The sequence below is a fragment of the Schistocerca piceifrons genome, chromosome 1 (genome assembly GCF_021461385.2).
Source record: "Schistocerca piceifrons isolate TAMUIC-IGC-003096 chromosome 1, iqSchPice1.1, whole genome shotgun sequence".
NCBI lineage: Eukaryota > Metazoa > Arthropoda > Insecta > Orthoptera > Acrididae > Schistocerca > Schistocerca piceifrons.
In genome coordinates this window covers 429,116,483-429,138,050 of record NC_060138.1, presented here as the reverse complement: position 1 = coordinate 429,138,050, position 21,568 = coordinate 429,116,483, and the positions used below count along the sequence as shown (strand labels likewise).

Here is a 21,568-nt window from a genome sequence, read left to right as displayed (position 1 = left end):
TACCCTCCTCCATTAGTACCAGTCCCTTGTCCAGTCAAAACTCGACTATGGGTGCTTTGTTTATGTGTCTGCACGTCCACCCCTCTTACGCCGTCTCAATACTATACACCATAGTGGCATCCGCTTGGCCACGGGTGCCTTTTACACAAGCTCAGTTGATAGTCTGTATGCTGAAGCTGTAGAACTACCACTGTCTTACTGCCGTGACTTCTCCTCAATGCATGCCGGTTACGGGCCGCGTCCCTCTTCTCTGTTACTTCCTGGAGTCTGCTTTTGGCACTTGCTACGGTGGCTTAACTTCACACTACCTCCAGCTTTTCCAGTGGGTGTGAACCCTTCACAACCTTGGCTTCGTGAAGCAGCCCATGTTAACATTGGCCTTCATTAGCTTCCTAAGGACACTACTACAGCCTCAGTCTATCGCCTTCAGTTTAACGACCTTCGCATGGAACTTCATGATAGTACCTTTGTCTACACTGATAGCTCTCGAACTGACCGTGGGGTCGGGTGTGTTTTTGTCGTTGGCACCTGTCTTTGATATTGGCTTCCGGCACACTGCTCAGTATTTACAGCCAAGCTCTTCGCCCTGTATCAGGCCGTGGAGTACATCTGGTGACACAGCCTTTTCAATTGTCCTGTGCTCAGACTCACACAGCGCCCTTCAAAGTCTATGTGCACAGTACACTGCCCATCCCTTAGTGCAGTGGGCACAGGAAAACTGTCACTAGCTCACTCTTGATGGAGCCAGCGCAATGTTTCTGTGGGTTCCTTTTGATATTGATCTGCCAGGAAACAAGGCTGCTGATGCTGTTGCCAAGGCTGCAGTCCTCATACCTCAGCCCGCGAGTTCCTATATTCCCTCTGATGATCTCTGTGTTGCTGTCTATCAAGAGGTGGTGTCCCTTTGGCATCACCATTGGTCCTCCCTTCATGGGAATAAGCTCCAGCTTATTAATCCTCTCCCAGAGGCTTAGACGACCTGCTCTGGGCTGTCCCGCTGGGAGGAGGTCATTTTAACAAGGCTGTGTATTGGGCACTGCCTTTTTAGCCATCATTTGATAAGTGGTGCTACCCCACCACTTTGTACACATTGCACCCAAGTTTCAACTGTCCGCCTTTTCCTGATGGAATTTCCATTTTTTTAACCATTTACGTTTCCACTTGGATTTGCCGTCTGAGTTATTGGCCATTTTACTTTTTATCCGCCAAGGCAATATGGCGAAGGCCATTTAATTTTTAGTTTTGCACCTCTGTTTCTGTATGGTGTCTGTTTTAACCCTTTTTCTACATGCCTGTTTTCAGCTGTCTTGTATTATGTCAATTGGGACTGACGTATAGTTGTTTTTTAACTCCTCTCAGTCTTCGTGTTCTGTAGTTTTGAATTGGGCGCGAATGACCCCAGTTGTTATTTGCGCCCAAAAGCAAAACAAAACCAAAACCTTTCCTTCAACTGGGATCGAATCCATTATAGTATCCTCTTTGGCTTCTTATTCACATGGAAGACCACATGAGCTATTTTTGTTGGATGTCGTCACAGATATCCCTATCCATTTTCGTCCTTTGTCAGACTTTGTAATTTCTTATCCTATCCACCCTAGTATAGCTTGAGTTTCATGTTATGTAATCCATCTCAGTGCCGAGCATTTAATTCTTACTTACCTATTTATTTATTTTTTACTAACATCTGAGGCTTCTACTCTTTTCAGAACTACACTTCGGGCTACATTCTCTTCCTAATTACCGCTCACCCTTTATAAATCTTACTAGTGATTTCATCATTACTTGTGCCCTGTTTATTCTTCGTCTACCTCCAAATTATTAACTTTTTCCATTCCAGTGGCCAGGTACTCTCACTTGTTGTTCATGTTCAGTCTGGCCTTATTGTATTGCTCTTTAAGCTTTCTTATCACATAACTCAATCATCTTCATCATCTGCTAGTACAATACAGTCATGTGCAAAATACACTCTAAATATCTTGGTGTCCTCTACTGTGACTCAAATAATCTGGCATTCACTAAGCCAAGTCTGCAGAATTGCTCCTTGATACAGGTTAGAGTCAGTGACAGCCCACATCCCTGCCACAGACCCTTATTCGCCTTGAATTCTTCTGTACAGTTGCTGCCAATCCTTACTCTCACTGTGTTATTTTCATGTAGTATCATGACAACCCTTTGCAATATTTGATCTACTTCTATCTTTCTCAGCTTTTCCCCCAGTTTGTTGGTGAGCACATTATCATGCCCTTTCTCTAGGTGAATCAATGCAACATGGGTTTCCAATCTAACCTTTGTGCATTTTTCACATATTACTTTGATTGTGAAGAGGAGTACATTCAAGTATAGTCTTCCGGTGAAAGAGATTACTACCAATCCTCTACAATTTTTTGATTCAGTACATGACCCCTTCTTATGCACTGGTCATATGTAACGTAGTTTTCCATTCAAATAGATCATCTCCATTTAATACTCTTTCAAGCAGCCCCCTGGGCATCTCCAACAAACTGTTATTTATGGAGAGAAAAGTGAGTAGAGTTTGACATAACAGAACATAACTTGGAAGCAAAGGCTGTAGAAAAGTCAAGATATCTTATTTAACAATGATAATCATTAAAATGAAGTTATTGTTCTTTTCTTGTTTGCTGTAAGAATGGTGATATTTGGACATATTTCAAACACTACAAAATGGATGGCTTATTTTATGTAGGGAAACACAGAACCAACAGTCAGTGGGTTTCAGGTAGTATGATGTGGAGAGTGAGTTTAAAGACACACTATGAACTGAAGTACATATAATAGATCAGTAATGGTATGAGTACATAATATGAAAATAATCATAAATAAATCGAGTCCTTATACAAAGCCTATTGCTGAACTACCTCTCAACATAAATAAATCGAGTCCTTATACAAAGCCTATTGCTGAACTACCTCTCAACAGGAAGAAATGAAATTATGGGCTGACTTTGAAAAGGGTAGGACGTGATCATCAGCAGACTGACCACACAGTATATTGGCACAGAGATTGCTGCAGTCAGTGTCAACCAGTAAGGTGCAAATTGGGTGGGGTAACTGGCAAGCACAAACACAGACTTGAAACACCCCAAAATAATGTGATATACACTGATGGAAAAAAAAGTTGCAACACCAAGGAGGAGTTGTGTGACATAAGCAAAAGTTGGCAGGCATGTTTCTACATCTGAAACATGACATCTATTCAAATTTCACACTAGTTGCTTAAGAGTGGTGCTAGTAGCATGACTATGAGGATGCAAATCACATTTGCTTTAAATGCATGCTACAAAGATTGTAACAATTAGTTACCATTGAGACTGTATGTGGTCAGTTGATGTTAGCCAAGACTGCCTTTAAGGCGACAAAGAACACCTCATAAGTTTCAACAAGGCCATATAAAAAGGCTACAAGAACTTGAATGTTCCTTCTGTGATACCGCAGGAAGACTTGGCAGTAGTGTAGCCACTGTACATCATTGCTGGCAGCAATGGTCTCGGGGAATATGCATTTGCAAGGAGACCAGCCTGTGGACAGTCACATGACATTGCCGAGAGTGAAGACCATTGTGTTTGGCATATGTCTCTGGTGCATCGTAACACATCAGCAGCTGCAATCTCACCATCAGTTGGTGCCATAGTGATGCAACAAACTGTTAAAAATTAGTTACTTTGAGGACAGCTCCAAGCCAGATGTCCTGTAGTGTGCATTCCACTGACCCAATACCACTGCCATTTGCCACTTCATTAGTGTCAAGTGAGAGCTCATTGGAGGGTAGGGTGGAGTGCTGTGGTTTCTGATGAAAGCTGGTTCTGCATCAGTGCCAATGACTATGTTGGTTAAGAAGCCAGTTGAGGTCCAGAAACTGAACTGTCTGCATGCTAGACACGGTGGACCTACATCTGCAGTTACTACCAGGGGTGTGATTTTGTGTGACAGCAGGAGCTCTCTCGTGGTTATCCCATGCAAGTTTATAAGTTAGTCTAGTGATTCAGCCTGCTGTGTTGCCATTCATGAGCAGCATTCCAGCGGGTGTTTTCCAGCATGCTCTAGAGTGTGTCAAAATTTTGTCTTGGCCTGCTCAATCTCCAGATCTGTCTCCAATCAAGCCCATCTGACAATGACTCCAGCTTTATCCACAAACAACATTAACTGTCCCTGTATTGACCAACTGAATGCAACAGGGATGGAACTCCATCCCACAAACTGACATCCAGCACCTATACAACACAGTGCATGCACGTTCGCATGCTTGCATTCAACATTCTGGCAGTTATACCGTTTATTAATATACCAGCATTTCACGTGTGCAGTGGTTATGTCATGCTTACATTAACCATTGATCTTGCAGTGTGAATGACTTAAATGTGTTAGCTACAACAGACAAATTTATTCCTGAAATTTCATTGTTTTACATTAATTATTTTTTAGCCTTCAATTTAGACTGAATGAGAAAAAAGGTTGGTCTGTTAATTTTTTAGACTAAAAACAAGTGATTTTTGTACTATATGAAGTTAACTGCCTTCATTAATTACAATAATTTCTTTTACAGTGCACTTGCAACAGCTGCACAACCAGCCAAGAAGAGTGATGCCTCTAAACCAAAAGAAAGCTCTCAACCCAAGGAAAGTCAGTCATTTACCATGAATTTATTCCGTGGACTCGCAGAAACGGCACAAGTTTTCCCATACCCAGAGGTGTTAAATGCAGAACAGAGGGATTCTTTAAGTATGTTGGTGGATCCAACAGAAAAGTTTTTTCAGGTATGTGAGAATGCTTGCAACTACACTAAGGCCAAATGTCTCCTAACAGTTTGCTGGCTACATTGTGTGTGATGTTGGGCAGTCCAATCATATAATTATGGAAATACAGCATAACTGTGGAAGTGTAGTATCCTGTCAGTAATTTCACAGGACTTACGTGTATTCAGCTGCACTATCAGTAATGTTGTTGTGAAGTGATAAGCTAGGAAAACACTGAACCAAAAAATCACTCTGATAGAGGTAAGAGTTAACTCACGGGTACTGTCAAAAGACATGTGAACCAGCAGTTGGGTGTTACTTTTTATTTTTGCAGACATCAGTTTCAGCATAGGTTTAGAAGTCAGTGACATATGATACATCAAAGGGCAACCCGATACAAACTGGTAGAAGCTTCATCTGGTACTGCTTCATTTATGGCAATAGCATGTTTAGATTTTCTCTATCATTTGTCTGAAGATATTAGATGTATTCAATCATGAATGATTTCCCCAAGGCAAATTTTGGAATGGTTTCTTTTTAAAAGACACAGCTGATTTCCTTCTACAATCCAAATTTGTGCTTCATCTGTAATGACATCATCCGCAATTGGATGTTAAATTCTTAAATTTGGTTGGTTGGTGGATATGGGGGGAGGGGTCCAAACAGCGAGCTCATTGGGCCCATTGGATTAGGGGAAGGATGGGGAAGAAAGAAGTTGGCCATGCCCTTTCAAAGGAACCATCCTGGCATTTGCCTGAAGCAATTTAGGAAAATAATGGGAAACCTAAATCAGGATGGCTGGATGTGGTTTTGAACTGTTGTCCTCCCAAGTGCGAGTCCAGTGTGCTAAACCACTGTGGCACCTCTTTTGGTCTTCAGTTTTCTTTTTTGTCTATCATGGGCATGTTGTTGGCTACTGGTGCTTACAGAACCAGGCCCTTATTCAATGTCTCATTTTTTATTGGAGCAGGGAGGGAAAAATTGAACGCTGAATTGTTTTGTTACTCTTTAATATTTTATGTAAGTTATAGTTAACAGCAGATTTTCTTTATTGAAGTGATATTTTATTTTCATCTCATTCATTATTTATATAAATAAATTGCAGGAAGTGAATGACCCTGCCAAGAATGACTCGTTGGAACGTGTTGAAGACAACACTTTAACTGGCCTCTGGGATCTAGGATGTTTTGGGCTTCAAGTTCCTAGTGAACTTGGTGGTCTGGGACTTACAAATACTCAATACGCTAGACTAGTCGAAATTGTTGGTGCTCATGATCTCGCTGTTGGCATTACATTGGGTGCGCATCAGTCTATTGGTTTTAAGGTAAGTCTCAAATTTATGGTTTATGTTACCAAAAGCTAACAGAAAACAGGCATCATTTCTTTGCTGTTTGTAGAACCATTAACATATTGGAAAATGTATGTACATGCTTCAAATTCTTGTTTTTAAGTAATTAGTAATTATGTGATGAGTGATAATTTGAGGAATGGTGTAAGCATTCTCAGTAATGGGTTTTCTCTGACTGAAATCTCACAAGCTTGAAGTAAACATATTCATACGGACATTGATTCAGTATGCAAATATGCAGGCTCAGCATTGCCTTCATGTCTAGTATTACTTCATCATCATGCTTCATAAACTGTGCAGATGTTAGTTGAAACTCGTTTGGCTACCACAAGGACAATACACAAAGCCTTTTAACTTTTGTGAGAAACCTTTTTTACAGGACCTGCTCCAGAACCTCAAGAAATTTTGTCCATATGTTTAAAAAAGAAAGTAAAAAATCAATGTCCAAAGGCTTGTAGGTCAAAAAGAAATCAAAATATAAAACAGCAAATCAAAATTAAATTCTTCATGTAAGAAAAAGTATGTTGCCACCATTCAGCAGCCATAAGTGTACTGCTGCTAAGGTGATGTAGTAATCACTATGAATGATGGAAAAAAGCAGCTTAAATTTGTAAAACTCATTAAGTCCCCAGAGCCTGACGGAGTCCTTTCAAAGTTCTGTACATAATATGTGGGTGAACTAACTCTGCTCTTGAACTTCAGGTACTGCTGATCCCTTGAGTTATGTTCCCCATTACCTCAAAAGAGCACAGGCCTCACTCATACACAAAAAAGGAAGTAGAATTGATTCACAGGCCTACCATCCTATGTCACTCACATCTGTTTGGAGCAGAATACTAAAACACATTCTTGGTTCAAACATTATAACCCATCTGGAACAAAATAAGCTTTTCCGTGGAAATCAGCATGGCCTCTGAATATGACACCATGTAAAACTCAACTTGGGCACTTCAAACATGATATCCTCGGTGTTATTGGTTTAGCAAACCTGGTGTTTGTAGATATTTCAAAAGGTTTTGATTCAGTACAACATGATGCCTTTTAAAGATATTATATTCTAATGGTGTATCTAATTAGGATTGCAATGGGACAAAAAATTTAAGACATCAGTCTGTTACCCTACAAGGAGAGTCCTCCATGAACAGTGAAGTAGTTCCCTTAGTGAATGTAATAGGACAGTTGGTGTTGCTGTTACATGTGGTTAACTAAGTGGTCATTTCTGCAATAGTAATGAAGTAAAACAAAGCAGTTAGCACATTAGTTAAGTTATGGCCAACTATAATATTCAACAACAGTATAAACACACAAACTAGTGGCAACAAGAGTTGTCATGCTCTTCACTCCTAAAGCACAGGATTAGAGTTCATCTGCATCAGAAATGGATATTTTCCATTATGGTATTCACCATTATCCTGGCATCATTTGTCCATATGTTTTGTAGCCCAAATCTCAAAATTGCATTGTTTGAAATGCTAATCTTTCAGCGGTGAGATGGTCTTGTGTTATCAGACATGATTTTGTGAGTTTCTTCTCTGCTCTTAAGATTTCAGATCTTTCCCTGCACAACACACACTTCACTGCCATTGGCCTATGTTTTATAGATTTTGGCATCCTAAGTCCTACTCTATGACTTCTGTCAATAACATCCAGTGTCACCTGCAATTCTAGCTCCACTCGGTTACTCTCTGGAATCCTGAACTGTCTGAGATTATTCTGTCTCTGATATTGGTAAAGTTCAACCCATGGAAAATCCGGGATGGACTGCAACAATATTATGAAAAGGATATAGTGGAGATGCTGAGTCACAGAGAGGCACAACAAAAAGTTCAAGTTTGTCAGATTTCAGGACCAATTTCTGTTCGAGCAATTGTGCCCTATCCTCAGTTTCTTTAAATGGTTTGTTCAGAGCACAGATCTCACGTACATTCACCTCCAAAGATTGCTGTATTCTGTCCATCGCTGCTGCAGTGATAGCATCTGTGGTGGTCTGGACAAGAAGCAAAAGTATGTCCTGTGCTTGAAGAATGGCATTAACCTCAGCCTTGATGAGTGTGGTGATGTCAGCGATGCCAAGCAATGTGGCTGCAGCTACCAGTGTTGGCTTGACCCCAGCATTCTCAGTGGCATGGCTTTTGGTAGTGCTGTGTGTTGTTACGTTTTTTTTCATTTTGAAAGCAGAATCATGTAACATATACTCAAAATGAGTTGCTAATGTGACACTACACTCTTGTCACATGAATCTTGAATATACAGAGCAGTCTAACTGCTTGATAACCCCTCCAAATTTCAGGTAAACTTGTGAGCCAAATTGGCACACATCACTCACTCGCTGCCACCTTGCAACTACTTTAAGTGTAAAGTTGAACCCTTCTGCTAGTGCTCTGTTGTCAAGATTGTTGTGAAGTATAGTGACAGTGGAGCAATGTTTCAGGATGGCTACTGGTGTAGAGGTGTTATAATTGCCCTTTCCATTTAGTTAGTTGTTAGTGTGTGTTTTAGTGAATATAAAAGGCCAGAGAGAGAAAGGGTAATTAAAGTGGATATGAACGAAAAAAATCGGCAAAGCAAGTGTTGTATGCCTATCTTTAACATGATGATGCTTGACCGTTTGAAGATAATTAATCACTTTTGTGCATCAAAATTAACTCTACAATAAAATGATGCTCATAAATTGGCATCAGATTTTGTTGTCATGCAACTGAATGAAGATACGTTCATTTCCTGGAAAGTGTTGTGAGCACACAAGCCTGTAACGATGGCAGCTGATCCATTGCATCATTGTAGTATGAGTACTAACAATGAATATTTGCCAAAAAACATTGCAAATTATCAGATGAGGACAATGAGTAAATTAAATAATACAAATGAATAAAGTAATTATTCATATTAGTATAATTCAGCTTATTTAAAATAATATCGTGAGACACCACCTTTTATTCCATCTGTTGGCGGTGGGGGGGGGGGGGGGGCGCTCGCGCGCTTGGGGGGGGGGGGCGCGCTCGTGCGCTTGGGGGGGGGTCGCGCTTGGGGGGGGGGTGCTCGCGCGCTTGGCGGCGGGGGGGGGGGGGGGCGCGCGCGGGGCGTGTGGGGGGGGTGCGCGTGCGTGGGGGCGGGGGGTTCGCGCGCGTGTTGGGGCGGGGGGGGGGGGGGGGGGGGGCGCGGGTGTGTGTGTATCCTCTCTCTACTGACAAAGGCTGTGGCCAAAAGCTACATGCGAGTGTCTTTTAATCGTGCCTGTCTGCAACTTGACATGTCTTCTTTAAGGTAAATAGCAATATGTCTTTCCCACATTGTGGTTATTCCTACCAGGGGTTTCCAAGGTAATCATTTCTTAGCCAGCATTATCAATAGAGAGGAGGTGCAGCGTGACCAGTAAATGTCAACATCCAGAAGGAAGTCAGTAGAATTTAGGAAGGTCAATATCCGACCCTAAAAAAGTTCTGGGCACTGCTGGAATACTGATGGGATAACCAGTGGTACCATCGAGTCTATTGAAACTAGTTTTAGAATGGTCCAAGTACATGTTGGCTAAACCAAAAGTCCGAGTGTGAATCAGAAACAACCACAATTAGTAACAGTTACACCACTATCAAGAATATCGCAAAATTTGCCAGGGCTTCTCTGCCACATTCGCCTTACAGTCTCAGTTTATTGCTGTTTGGGTCTTTCACAGATGTACAGGAGGAGGGTGCAAAATTTTGTAAGATTATCTGTGGGCTCATGGTTTTAGGAAGGTGGCATAGTGGAAAATCTCTGAAACAATTGTTAGTGACTATGGGCAAAAATAACAGTAAAATGCTGAAAAAAATTATTTGTCTTACATTCTGTGTATACCACATAATTCCCTTGGATAATGTTGGTTGTGCCCTTGGAAAAACCATTCAGTGCATTTTCTTCCCTTTGCAACTGCCAACAGAATTCTTGAATCAGTTTTTAATTTTCTTTCTGTTCTGTTCTTTTGTACCGGTATATTGTGAATAATAATTAAGTTGTTGTAGTCATAGTATGACTATAAGCAAGTAACTGATTGTGTTTTTATTTAATTTTAGGGAATCCTGTTGTTTGGAACACTAGAGCAAAAGAAAAAGTATCTTCCACGAGTAACAACAGGAAAAGAATATGCTGCATTTTGCTTAACTGAGCCTTCATCAGGGAGTGATGCTGGTTCGATAAGGTGATAAGAATTTTGGAAAAAAGCAGCTACTTAACATAAAGGCCATTGTTCTCTGCCTACACTGTCCCACTACTACTAAGCATTCACTGAAATTTACATACATGAGACCATATCTTTAGTAATAATAAAACTGTATAACCGTCATGTCAGTCTGTTTGAACACACTAATCTCCAAAACTACTAGACGAATTTTCACAGGGACAACATGTAGCCTTTATTTCATCTAAATCAGACCACCGAGAAAAAAAAAAAAGAAATTGTAATTTGTAGGTTCAGGAGTCTGGTCAGTGTAAAAGTTTGGATGGTCACCTTAGTGACAGTATAATACACCAAAGAACCAACAGATGGGCTGTTAGTTTTTTTTTTTACCTCAGTGGCAAAGTATTTTCGGAAGTTTATGTCAGTGACAGAATTAAGTGCTGCAATCTTATCTTTATAAATACAAACTAACATTGAATTTACTTGGCTAGGATATAAGGATGTAATGGTTCCACATAGTGTGGTTGACTACTTGGGTAGGAAAAATGAATTTACTGAAAAAATGATCCCATAAAGGTACTGTTTTTATTGATTATAGACTCCTAAAAAGTTTGCAAAGATCCTCCTTTACCCTCCTTTGTGAAGAACGCGTATATCCCAAGTATTCTAATAAATTATAGGATAAAGAGCTAATAACGAACACTTTGTCATTTTTCAGTATCTGGAGGTTTTTGTTTTTCTAGCTGATATGTACAAGCTTAAATCTCTTCTTATCCCCAAATAAACTGAAATGAGGTAGTTCTTGCCTTTGCAAAAAATAAATAAATAAATAAAAAATTAAAATGTTTTCAGTGAATTTAAAATGAATGTACAATATTAATCACCCTCCTGCCATTGAAAGTTTGCAATCTGTATTAGTAAAAAAACCTCTGTCCAACATTCAATGTCAGTAGAAAGCTTTTATGTTAAATGTCATACAAGATGTTATTCTCATAAAATAATTATTGTTTATCCTTAGGGGGCAAAGTGAAGCATGTGTAATGTGCAAATCCAAAATGTGGTTCTATAGATATGAAGATGATAGAAAAATAAACATGTAGTGCTTGCAGATTGGTTTTTGCTACGAAATACCATAACTAAAACCTCAGTTGTCAGGTCTTAATCTAGTTTAGTTTTTTGCATTTTCCATGGACCATAATTGTGACTTCTCATTATGATGCGGAATGAGTCAGATTTCAATTATAATACACTTCCTCACAAGGGAAGTGCATGATCTTCAACATTCAGAACCTCACAAAAATGTGCGAGAATGTAATCACTCATTTCAAAAATAGTGCTATAAGTCATTTCTATGCATCTTATCATGTAAATGATCACCAATTTTATATCTAAAAGGGGAACTTTGGTAACTCAAACAAATGAAATATTGATGTGATGTCAAAAACACATGCATTCAATGCTGTGACTTATTGATATATTTCCTTTTGCTTAAAATAATGATGCAATCCAAACAACCACCTTTTACACTGACCTGATATTGTTGAACAGCTATTCAGTCTTTATCATAAGTTAAGTCACACAATCATTATTTCATCATCAGACATCACTCAGTATTATACAATAAACTTTCTGCACTGACTCATCATCATCATCATCATCATTTGAAAATGAATTTAGTGGGGTGTTTGATGTTGGACACTCTGAATGCAATGTGATGTTAAATCTGAGACTATGGCTTTGGTCGATGAGCATATTGTTCTCTTACATTTTGCCTTGTCAATTTCATTGAAATCCCCCATTTGCACTCTGAAAACAAAATAGCTGTGCAATACTATCAGGCCAGAAGAAAAAACTGGTTGTCCAGATGACGTAATTAGTCTACATAGCAATAAGGCTTGCCATTGAAATGTGTTTCCCTCCTCCCCATTCTATCACATCAGTATGCTGTTCCTTCGTGTTACCAAAGTTCCTCTAGAGTAGATTATCATTCAACTGTCTATTGTTGTAAGATGTGCAATTTTGCTTGTGAATGGCTCATACCACCATGTTTGGGATGAGTGATTTTTATTCTGCGCACATTTTCATGCTGTTGTGAGCATTCGAGATCGTGCATTTCCCTTGTAAGTGAAAAATATGGGAAAATGATGACCATTTACACTTATAGTAACTATGTTCAATTAAGCAGAGATGGAAAAATCTCCCTTTCTCATCTCTCTATCTTAATAATCTGTCTGTGTGGCATAGCTGATCCCAATGCTCCCTGTATTCACCTCTGATAGGGGTAAAGGAAATTTGGACAAAAAGTGCTAAGTTGCAAAATGAACTCAACTTTCATAAACAGACTTATCAATTGTAAATTAATGATACTGTGATAGTTTCCCTCCACTTTATGCGAATCATGCCTTTGTGATTTGCTCCCTTCAAATACTTTGTAGTTTAATAGTTATGTATCAGAATACAAAGCCCAGATGGTCCTAAGATTTTTTTGCCAGTTACTACTATTTTTACGTGGGCACTGCTTTCTTCTTTGGTATAATAATAAAACTCAAAACCATTCATCATAAGGAACTTCAAAAATTCTCATCAGTGTTTGCTAACAATATAAATTCACGTAAGAACAAGCAATGCAATTCAAATGCTACTGAAGACTAAAAGAAATTAACTTTATACTGCCACTTCTCATAAACTTCATCTACTTTTGTGTTTAGAAAATGATTCACTGACAAGGGGAGGCCGCCAATTGTGAAATTCAGATTCGATTCATACTGCGCATAATAATAGCTCATGGCCAGAGGTGTAATGTGGCAAAGCACCAAGACGCACTTCTCAGCCGTTGTCGAGAAAATCGACAGTTAAAAGAAACCATTGTGGTGAAAAGCTCTCTACAATCAATACTGTTCTACAGCGTTGTGGCGCTCGGGTTCGTAATCCGAAGGTCGCCGGATCGAATCTCACGCTCTGCAAACTTTTTTTTTGTATTTGTTTTTTGTAATTCAAATGTGTGTGTGTGTGTGTGTGTGTGTACACTCCTGGAAATGGAAAAAAGAACACATTGACACCGGTGTGTCAGACCCACCATACTTGCTCCGGACACTGCGAGAGGGCTGTACAAGCAATGATCACACGCACGGCACAGCGGACACACCAGGAACCGCGGTGTTGGCCGTCGAATGGCGCAAGCTGCGCAGCATTTGTGCACCGCCGCTGTCAGTGTCAGCCAGTTTGCCGTGGCATACGGAGCTCCATCGCAGTCTTTAACACTGGTAGCATGCCGCGACAGCGTGGACGTGAACCGTATGTGCAGTTGACGGACTTTGAGCGAGGGCGTATAGTGGGCATGCGGGAGGCCGGGTGGACGTACCGCCGCATTGCTCAACACGTGGGGCGTGAGGTCTCCACAATACATCGATGTTGTCGCCAGTGGTCGGCGGGAGGTGCACGTGCCCGTCGACCTGGGACCGGACCGCAGCGACGCACGGATGCACGCCAAGACCGTAGGATCCTACGCAGTGCCGTAGGGGACCGCACCGCCACTTCCCAGCAAATTAGGGACACTGTTGCTCCTGGGGTATCGGCGAGGACCATTCGCAACCGTCTCCATGAAGCTGGGCTACGGTCCCGCACACCGTTAGGCCGTCTTCTGCTCACGCCCCAACATCGTGCAGCCCGCCTCCAGTGGTGTCGCGACAGGCGTGAATGGAGGGACGAATGGAGACGTGTCGTCTTCAGCGATGAGAGTCGCTTCTGCCTTGGTGCCAATGATGGTCGTATGCGTGTTTGGCGCCGTGCAGGTGAGCGCCACAATCAGGACTGCATACGACCGAGGCACACAGGGCCAACACCCGGCATCATGGTGTGGGGAGCGATCTCCTACACTGGCCGTACACCACTGGTGATCGTCGAGGGGACACTGAATAGTGCACGGTACATCCAAACCGTCATCGAACCCATCGTTCTACCATTCCTAGACCGGCAAGGGAACTTGCTGTTCCAACAGGACAATACACGTCCGCATGTATCCCGTGCCACCCAACGTGCTCTAGAAGGTGTAAGTCAACTACCCTGTCCAGCAAGATCTCCGGATCTGTCCCCCATTGAGCATGTTTGGGACTGGATGAAGCGTCGTCTCACGCGGTCTGCACGTCCAGCACGAACGCTGGTCCAACTGAGGCGCCAGGTGGAAATGGCATGGCAAGCCGTTCCACAGGACTACATCCAGCATCTCTACGATCGTCTCCATGGGAGAATAGCAGCCTGCATTGGTGCGAAAGGTGGATATACACTGTACTAGTGCCGACATTGTGCATGCTCTGTTGCCTGTGTCTATGTGCCTGTGGTTCTGTCAGTGTGATCATGTGATGTATCTGACCCCAGGAATGTGTCAATAAAGTTTCCCCTTCCTGGGACAATGAATTCACGGTGTTCTTATTTCAATTTCCAGGAGTGTATGTGTGTGTGTGTGTCTATATATATATATATATATATATAATTCCCGGCAATCAGTTGCAACAATTATGCATATAATAAGTTGTTGAAAGTCGTTTCTCGTGGAAAAACTGGCGACTTCGAACATCATTACGTTTTCCGCAAACAAAGTTGTATTTCACAAATGTTATTAATTGTCTTCATAATGTTAACCACGTATAGTTAACAGAAGACGTAGAAACGATATTCTGAAACGAATGCGTGTAGCGTAAGTCAAACGTTCGAATTAGAACAGAGACCCCATGAACACAAATTTGCTGTGGCAGGTATGAAATATAAACTCCGTTACTCGCTCGTTACACTTGAAGGACAGATGTTGAATGGGCCGAAACGAGCAGCCGCATAACAGCGTAGTTGCCTGCTAACTTCGAAAGAAGGTAGATGCGGTCCCTAGCGCAACTTATAACATCGTCGAAAATCAGTGCGGACGGGAGAGCTTTGGTACACCCTGTTAAACAAACGGAAAAATGGAGGCGGTACAATTGGAGAGCGATCCGCCTTCACCAACATGCATTACAAAAAACTAATAAAAAAATTGCTTGGCATGAGATTTGATCCGGCGACCTTCGGATTACGAACCCGAGCGCTTACCGCTGCGCCACGACGCTGTAGAACATTATTAATCGTAGAAAGTATTTCACGGCAACGGTTTCTTTTAACTGTCGATTTTCTCGACAACGGCTGAGAAGTGCATCTTGGTGCTTTGCCACATTACACCTCTGGTCATGAGCTTTTATTATGCGCAGTATGAATCGAATCTGAATTTCACAATTGGCGGCCTCCCCTTGTGAGATACAAAATAATGAAATTCAACTTTTCTAGCCTTTTATTTTGCCCCAAAAATTTGATAATCCATAAGAAGAGAAATGTGACACTGTCATTATTTTTTCTTTCAATCACCAACAGGTAGGAAATTTGGATGTAGTAAACCTGACCAAGGTTGAATTAGTAGAAGGGATCGGTTGGTAGGACATGTTCTGAGGCATCAAGGGATCACCAATTTAGTATTGGAGGGCAGCGTGGAGGGTAAAAATCGTAGAGGGAGACCAAGAGATGAATACACTAAGCAGATTCAGAAGGATGTAGGTTGCAGTAGGTACTGGGAGATGAAAAAGCTTGCACAGGATAGAGTGGCATGGAGAGCTGCATCAAACCAGTCTCAGGACTGAAGACCACAACAACAACAACAGGCTGTATTGTAAACAGAAAATGACTGGCTAGCATAAATTGCCTGATTAAATTATTTTAAGGTGGTATTTGCTTGTTTGGTGTGATTAATTGGCACAATAAAGTTACTACATATACAAACAGGCTAATATGATATGACAATTTAATCAAGTTGTAGTGTTGTAGAGCTTTGCAGCTGATGACCTTGTTGTTTAGGGCCCCCACCACAAATCATCATAGTCTACCGCTTCGTATTAAATAATAATTGATGCTTGAGTATGGATCATGTCTGGTGTTCCTGGTGAAATCTTCTCACATTTAGCACTAGCTGACTGCTTAAAGTTTCATATCTTTACATTACACTCATTCTGACAATGTGCCGTGGCCAATACAAAGTATTTTTAAAATATCTTGCAGTGAGACATTCTTGATGCAACTGTATATCTTGCAGGAGCCGAGCTGTCTTGTCTCCAGATGGAAAGCATTATATACTGAATGGAAGCAAGATATGGATTAGCAATGGTGGGATAGCAGAAATTATGACAGTATTTGCTCAGACTCCAGTCAAAGATGAGAAAACGGGTAAGCTAGACCTTTTGTTATGGAGTTAAAAAGACTGGTTAGAGCTACGGTTGAAGAATTTCCAAACATTTGTAAGATACAGTTTCAACAGAATTTCCCCTTGCCTATTGATTACTTATAGATTTGTTTTGTAATAAATGTATCACATTTGTTGGCTGCTTTATGCAGCAAATGTTTGTGTTGTAGTATATGTACATCATCACACTGCGTCTTCTGTATAGTTGTGAACTGGTTTGTGACGGAATGGCAGGCATCTGCTAACCTGAATTTAAAATGTGTAGCAGAGTGACTTCCTGTCACATCAGCAGCTTGGTGTAAATTGGGAGATAGGGCAGCCACTGCCTGTGCACTCCATCATTGTCATTTTCAAAGAAGTTAGTGAAGGCCAAAGAAAGGTGGTCTCAACTCACACCAAGACTGCCATTTCAAGAACAGCAGATGGTTCTTAATTAGTCGTGCATGATGCCTGCAATAGAAAGAGGGTTTTGATTCTTGCCTTATGTGAGGTATCATATGAAATCATGTGAATATGTAAATACCATAATTAGTGAATTTGTCATTTGCCAGTTTTCTTCTTCAAAAAGTAACGTGATGTGCCTGGTTGGTTGCAGACATTTACTCTTCATGTTTTCCACAATGTGGGTTGAAGTAATTCACTTCTGAGTCAATAATGTGTATGAAGAGAGACACAGGTTGAGAAACAAAAGTGACAGGGCAATCTGTGAAACATAGTTTGCCTTGTTTATTTGCTTTGTTTTGGCTAGCTTGAGAGATCCTAAAAGTAGCTGCACTACCACTGGTTTAGTTATGAGCTTATCATGAGCCTACACTTTACATGTCCCATACAGACACAGTATGCCAGAAGTAAATAGAAAGGAAATTTTTAGTTCTTGATGGTATATATGGATATCACCTGGAAAAATCATACGGTATAATCCTGCTTTTATGTTCCCGGAATGAAGTTTCCCAGCATTTACTACATTTTTTATCGCTTTTGTCAAATTTCCTATGTCCACAATGTTAATTCGCACTTTATTTTGCATTAACATCTTTATAGTTTTCCCATGATTTATGCTTTACAAAAAAAGTTCGTGGAGAAAAAACTGATGTAAAAAGACACTGGCATGATGTTGGCTGTGAAGTAGTGTTTACAGATATTATGTGGTTAAGTTTGTGGACACCAGGGTGCTCTGTTCAGCAGATTCGAACCAGTAAACATGTAAAAGTTGTAACTATTCATCTTGTATCTCCCGCCATTGCCAAGCTCTGCTCGGTGCCCTACTGCACATGCACAGTTTTGCGATTGTTGTGATCATCGTGACACCTTTGGTTGAACCACATTTAGTGTTTTTTGTCATTTGGCCACTTATAGTGCTAGTTGACACCTTCACTCACTTCACTTTGCTCAAATATTTTTGGTTTAAGCACAGAGCCAATTACATATTTTTTCATGCCAAGCAAAATATGTTTCGAGAATTTACTCTCATTGTCAGGTGCAGTATTTACATATGTATTTTTTTGTGATGTTACACAAACAATGTGAGTGATAGTTTAGCATGTGTGTGGTTTTCTACATAACTAAGGAGACACAGTACCTGATCACCTCAAAAGGATGACTGCAGGGCAAGGGATGCAGAACAACACATATGCAGACACCACACAAAATACTTGCGTAAATATTTGCACTTGACAGAGAGAAAAAATTCTTGAAATGCGTTGTGTAAGCATGAAAAAATATGTAACTGGTGCAGTATTTCATTATTTAAATAATGAATGACAGCTGCAGGATATCCAAAAACATCGATTGATGTGTGAAATTGAGTCAAATGTTCCTACTTCCTACACAGTTATTGGTTCCAGTTACATCAGCAGTTTTTATTAGTTAATAAACCTTCATTAGATAATAAACAAGTCCCTGACCAGTATTCTGATCCCTACTATGTACATATATCATACATGAAGTGCGAAAATGTAAAGGAGTATCACATAAGCAACTTTTACAGCTTAAAACATTATTTCCCACATTGTACATTTTCTAGCATTTTACAACATTTTTGAAGTCCCATAAAAAGTGGGGTTTCACTGTATTTTCAGTGTGCTAAAATAATTTGGTTCAGCTACCATAAGAATATTTGCCAACTTTGGGGATTCTAGAAATCACTTAACACGTCCTATTGTCATTCGTTGATGTCCTGTGAGATAATATTTTGGGTCACTCTTCACTTCGAGAAAAAGTATTCATTTAATAATGAGATGTAATTAGAACTGAATTTGGGGTTCACACTTGTATGTTTTGTAAGCAAACATTAGAACAGTTAGGAATGCTATCAACATTTTATTTTTCTTCTTTATTATCTGTTCTCTTTACTCAGTCATTTGCTCTGGTTTAAAAATAAGTACAATGGAAAGAAAACATAAATTGGGACTGTGATGGGCAAATGGTGCACAGGTATAACATACGTGTATTCTTCCTCTAGAAATAAAATGCCCAACAGCAGAATTGTGATGAAATGCAGATAGAATTCTTCGTAAAGTTCACATTATCATTTGCTTCTTTGATGTGCACAGAGGTTGTTACTCGCAATTCTGCTTACTTCAGTAAATATTTTAGTAGCTGATTTATGAATGAATGATCATGCTTGGTTTTTTACAGCATGATCATACAATTTACCAGCTCATATCCTCAAAAGTAACTCTTATTCTTCTAATCCATCAATTTATTGCAGATTTTTAACTAAAACTGTCAGGTACCATTATTATATGATGATTTCTACAGAAATATTGGTGGCAAGACTTTGTACTTTGTATAAAGCATTTAGTGTAGTACATCTTAAACACTCAAATGGTGATAAATCATATTTTTTAGCTTTTAATGTCTTCTTTTGATGTGCATTTAATTCAGAATGATACACCGTATTTTGCAATTTTTAGTGTGTTTTTGTACACACACACACGCACGTTATAAAACTGATTGTCTTTGTTTTTAATTTAGGAGAGATGAAAGACAAGGTAACTGCCTTCATAGTTGAACGTTCATTTGGTGGAGTTTCTTCTGGCCCACCAGAAAAGAAGATGGGAATCAAAGCCTCAAATACAACTGAAGTTTACTACGAAGATGTAAAAATTCCCATTGAAAATGTCCTTGGTGGGGTGGGTCAAGGTTTCAAGGTATGTGTAATATTGCTGTCTCATAAAACTATGGAAGTAATTGTAATTATAATGCAAAAACATTACAGTTCGAAATGTATTGTATGAATTGCTATTATTAAATGAATTATTTTTTAATCCACAGCCCATGCTGCATTCATTTATTTCTTCAGCATTCATTTAGAGATTACAGACAAAGAATTTGACCTTCATCCTGCTTCTGTTTAATCTGTTGCTTTTGCTCACGGTACTTCTATTTGTTCTTTTGATGGCCAGTGTTGTTTAATTATCATTTATGATTTAAACCAATGAATCTGGTTGGTAATGCTTGATAATTCATCATCTACATCTACGTGGATACTCTGCAAATCACATTTAAGTGTCTGGCAGAGGGTTCATTGAACCACCTTCACAATTCTCTATTATTCCAATCTCGTATAGTGCGTGGAAAGAATGAACACCTATATCTTCCCGTACGAGCTCTGATTTCCCTTATTTTATCTTGATCATTTCTCCCTAGGTAGGTCAGTGTCAACAAAATATTTTCTGATTTGGAGGAGAAAGTTGGTGACTGGAATTTCGTGAGAAGATTCCATCGCAACGAAAAACGCCTTTCTTTTAATGTTGTCCAGCCCAAATCCTGTATGACTTCAGTGACTCTCTCTCCCGTATTTTGTGATAATACAAAACATGCTGCCTCTCTTTTTACTTTTTCGATATACTCCGTCAGTCGTATCTGGTAAGGATCCCACATTGTGCAGCAGTATTCTAAAAGAGGACGAAAAAGAGTAGTGTAGGCAGTATCCTTAGTAGATTTGTTACATTTTCTGTGTGTTCCTTCCAATTTAAGTTGTTCGTATTTGTAATTCCTAGGTATTTAGCTGAATTTATTGCCTGTAGATTTTACTGATTTATCATATAACTGAAGTTTAATGAATTCCTTTTAGTACTCAGGATGACCTCACACTTTTCATTATTTAGGGTCAACTGCCAATTTTCGCACCATTCAGATAGCTTTCCTAAATCATTTTGCAATTTGTTTTGATCTTCTGATGACTTTATTAGTCGATAAACAGCAGCGTCATCTGCAAACAAACTAAGACTGCTGCTCATATTGCCTCCCAAATCGTTTATATAGCTAAGGAACAGCAAAGGGCCTATAACACTACTTTGGGGTTTCCTCTGTCTAGCCCGGTTTTGGTGCAGTGGAGTTTGTTTATTTTGTTTAGTAATATGTAATTCTCCATACGAAGGCAGTCAACCAAGTAAAATTATAACATTATTTGTGCACACAAAGAAGTTTTTTTACACTGCTGTACAATTATTTAATTTATACACTAGGATATTTCACTCCATTGTGAACAGTTGGTTTTATATGCAATTTAGTACTGCAATTGATGCAAGGACAGGATTGTTGCTACTGTCATCATTTCTGTTGGTTCCAAGTTATAAAGGCACTTACAGAGAAGTCATGAATTAAGTTGGTTTGTAAAAGTACCTGTGGCTAACATCCTATAGTAATTTGGTAGGAAATTATGAAAAAATCATCTTTGACATAAGGGCTTTTCCCTGTTATTGTTAATCTTCTGTTAACCTAATAGAAATCTCTTATGTCTCACATCTCTGGTTGTTCCTATTTCAGACCTTAATGTTTTTTGGCAGCAACACACATATGTGGCATAAATTGTGAGAATACTGAAAACAATAAATAGGCTTTTCAGTAGTTTTCCTTGTTTCACATTTGCTACAATCCTCAAGGCTCTCTTCTCCAGTATGAAAACCCATTTTCATATTAATTTGACAGGTCGCACCTCACATCTTTATTCCATAAGACAAAGCATAAAGCATAAGACTAAACCAAAAACAAGAGTCCTTAATGATTTAAAATTAAGGTATGGCTATAATGTTCTTAATCTATATAGATTGGCTATCACTT

At 39.7% G+C, this 21,568-nt stretch overlaps 1 protein-coding gene across 1 annotated transcript in view; it reads left to right on the top strand.

Annotated features, from left to right (window-relative positions):
- LOC124791256 (very long-chain specific acyl-CoA dehydrogenase, mitochondrial) overlaps positions 1-21,568 on the top strand; it is a 60,138-nt gene that overhangs the window by 14,655 nt on the left and 23,915 nt on the right. Inside the window, exons 2-6 of the mRNA XM_047257846.1 lie at positions 4,561-4,771; positions 5,856-6,074; positions 10,148-10,272; positions 16,355-16,485; positions 19,478-19,653. Coding sequence (XP_047113802.1) covers positions 4,561-4,771; positions 5,856-6,074; positions 10,148-10,272; positions 16,355-16,485; positions 19,478-19,653 — 862 coding nt within the window. The remainder of the gene's footprint in view (positions 1-4,560; positions 4,772-5,855; positions 6,075-10,147; positions 10,273-16,354; positions 16,486-19,477; positions 19,654-21,568) is intronic.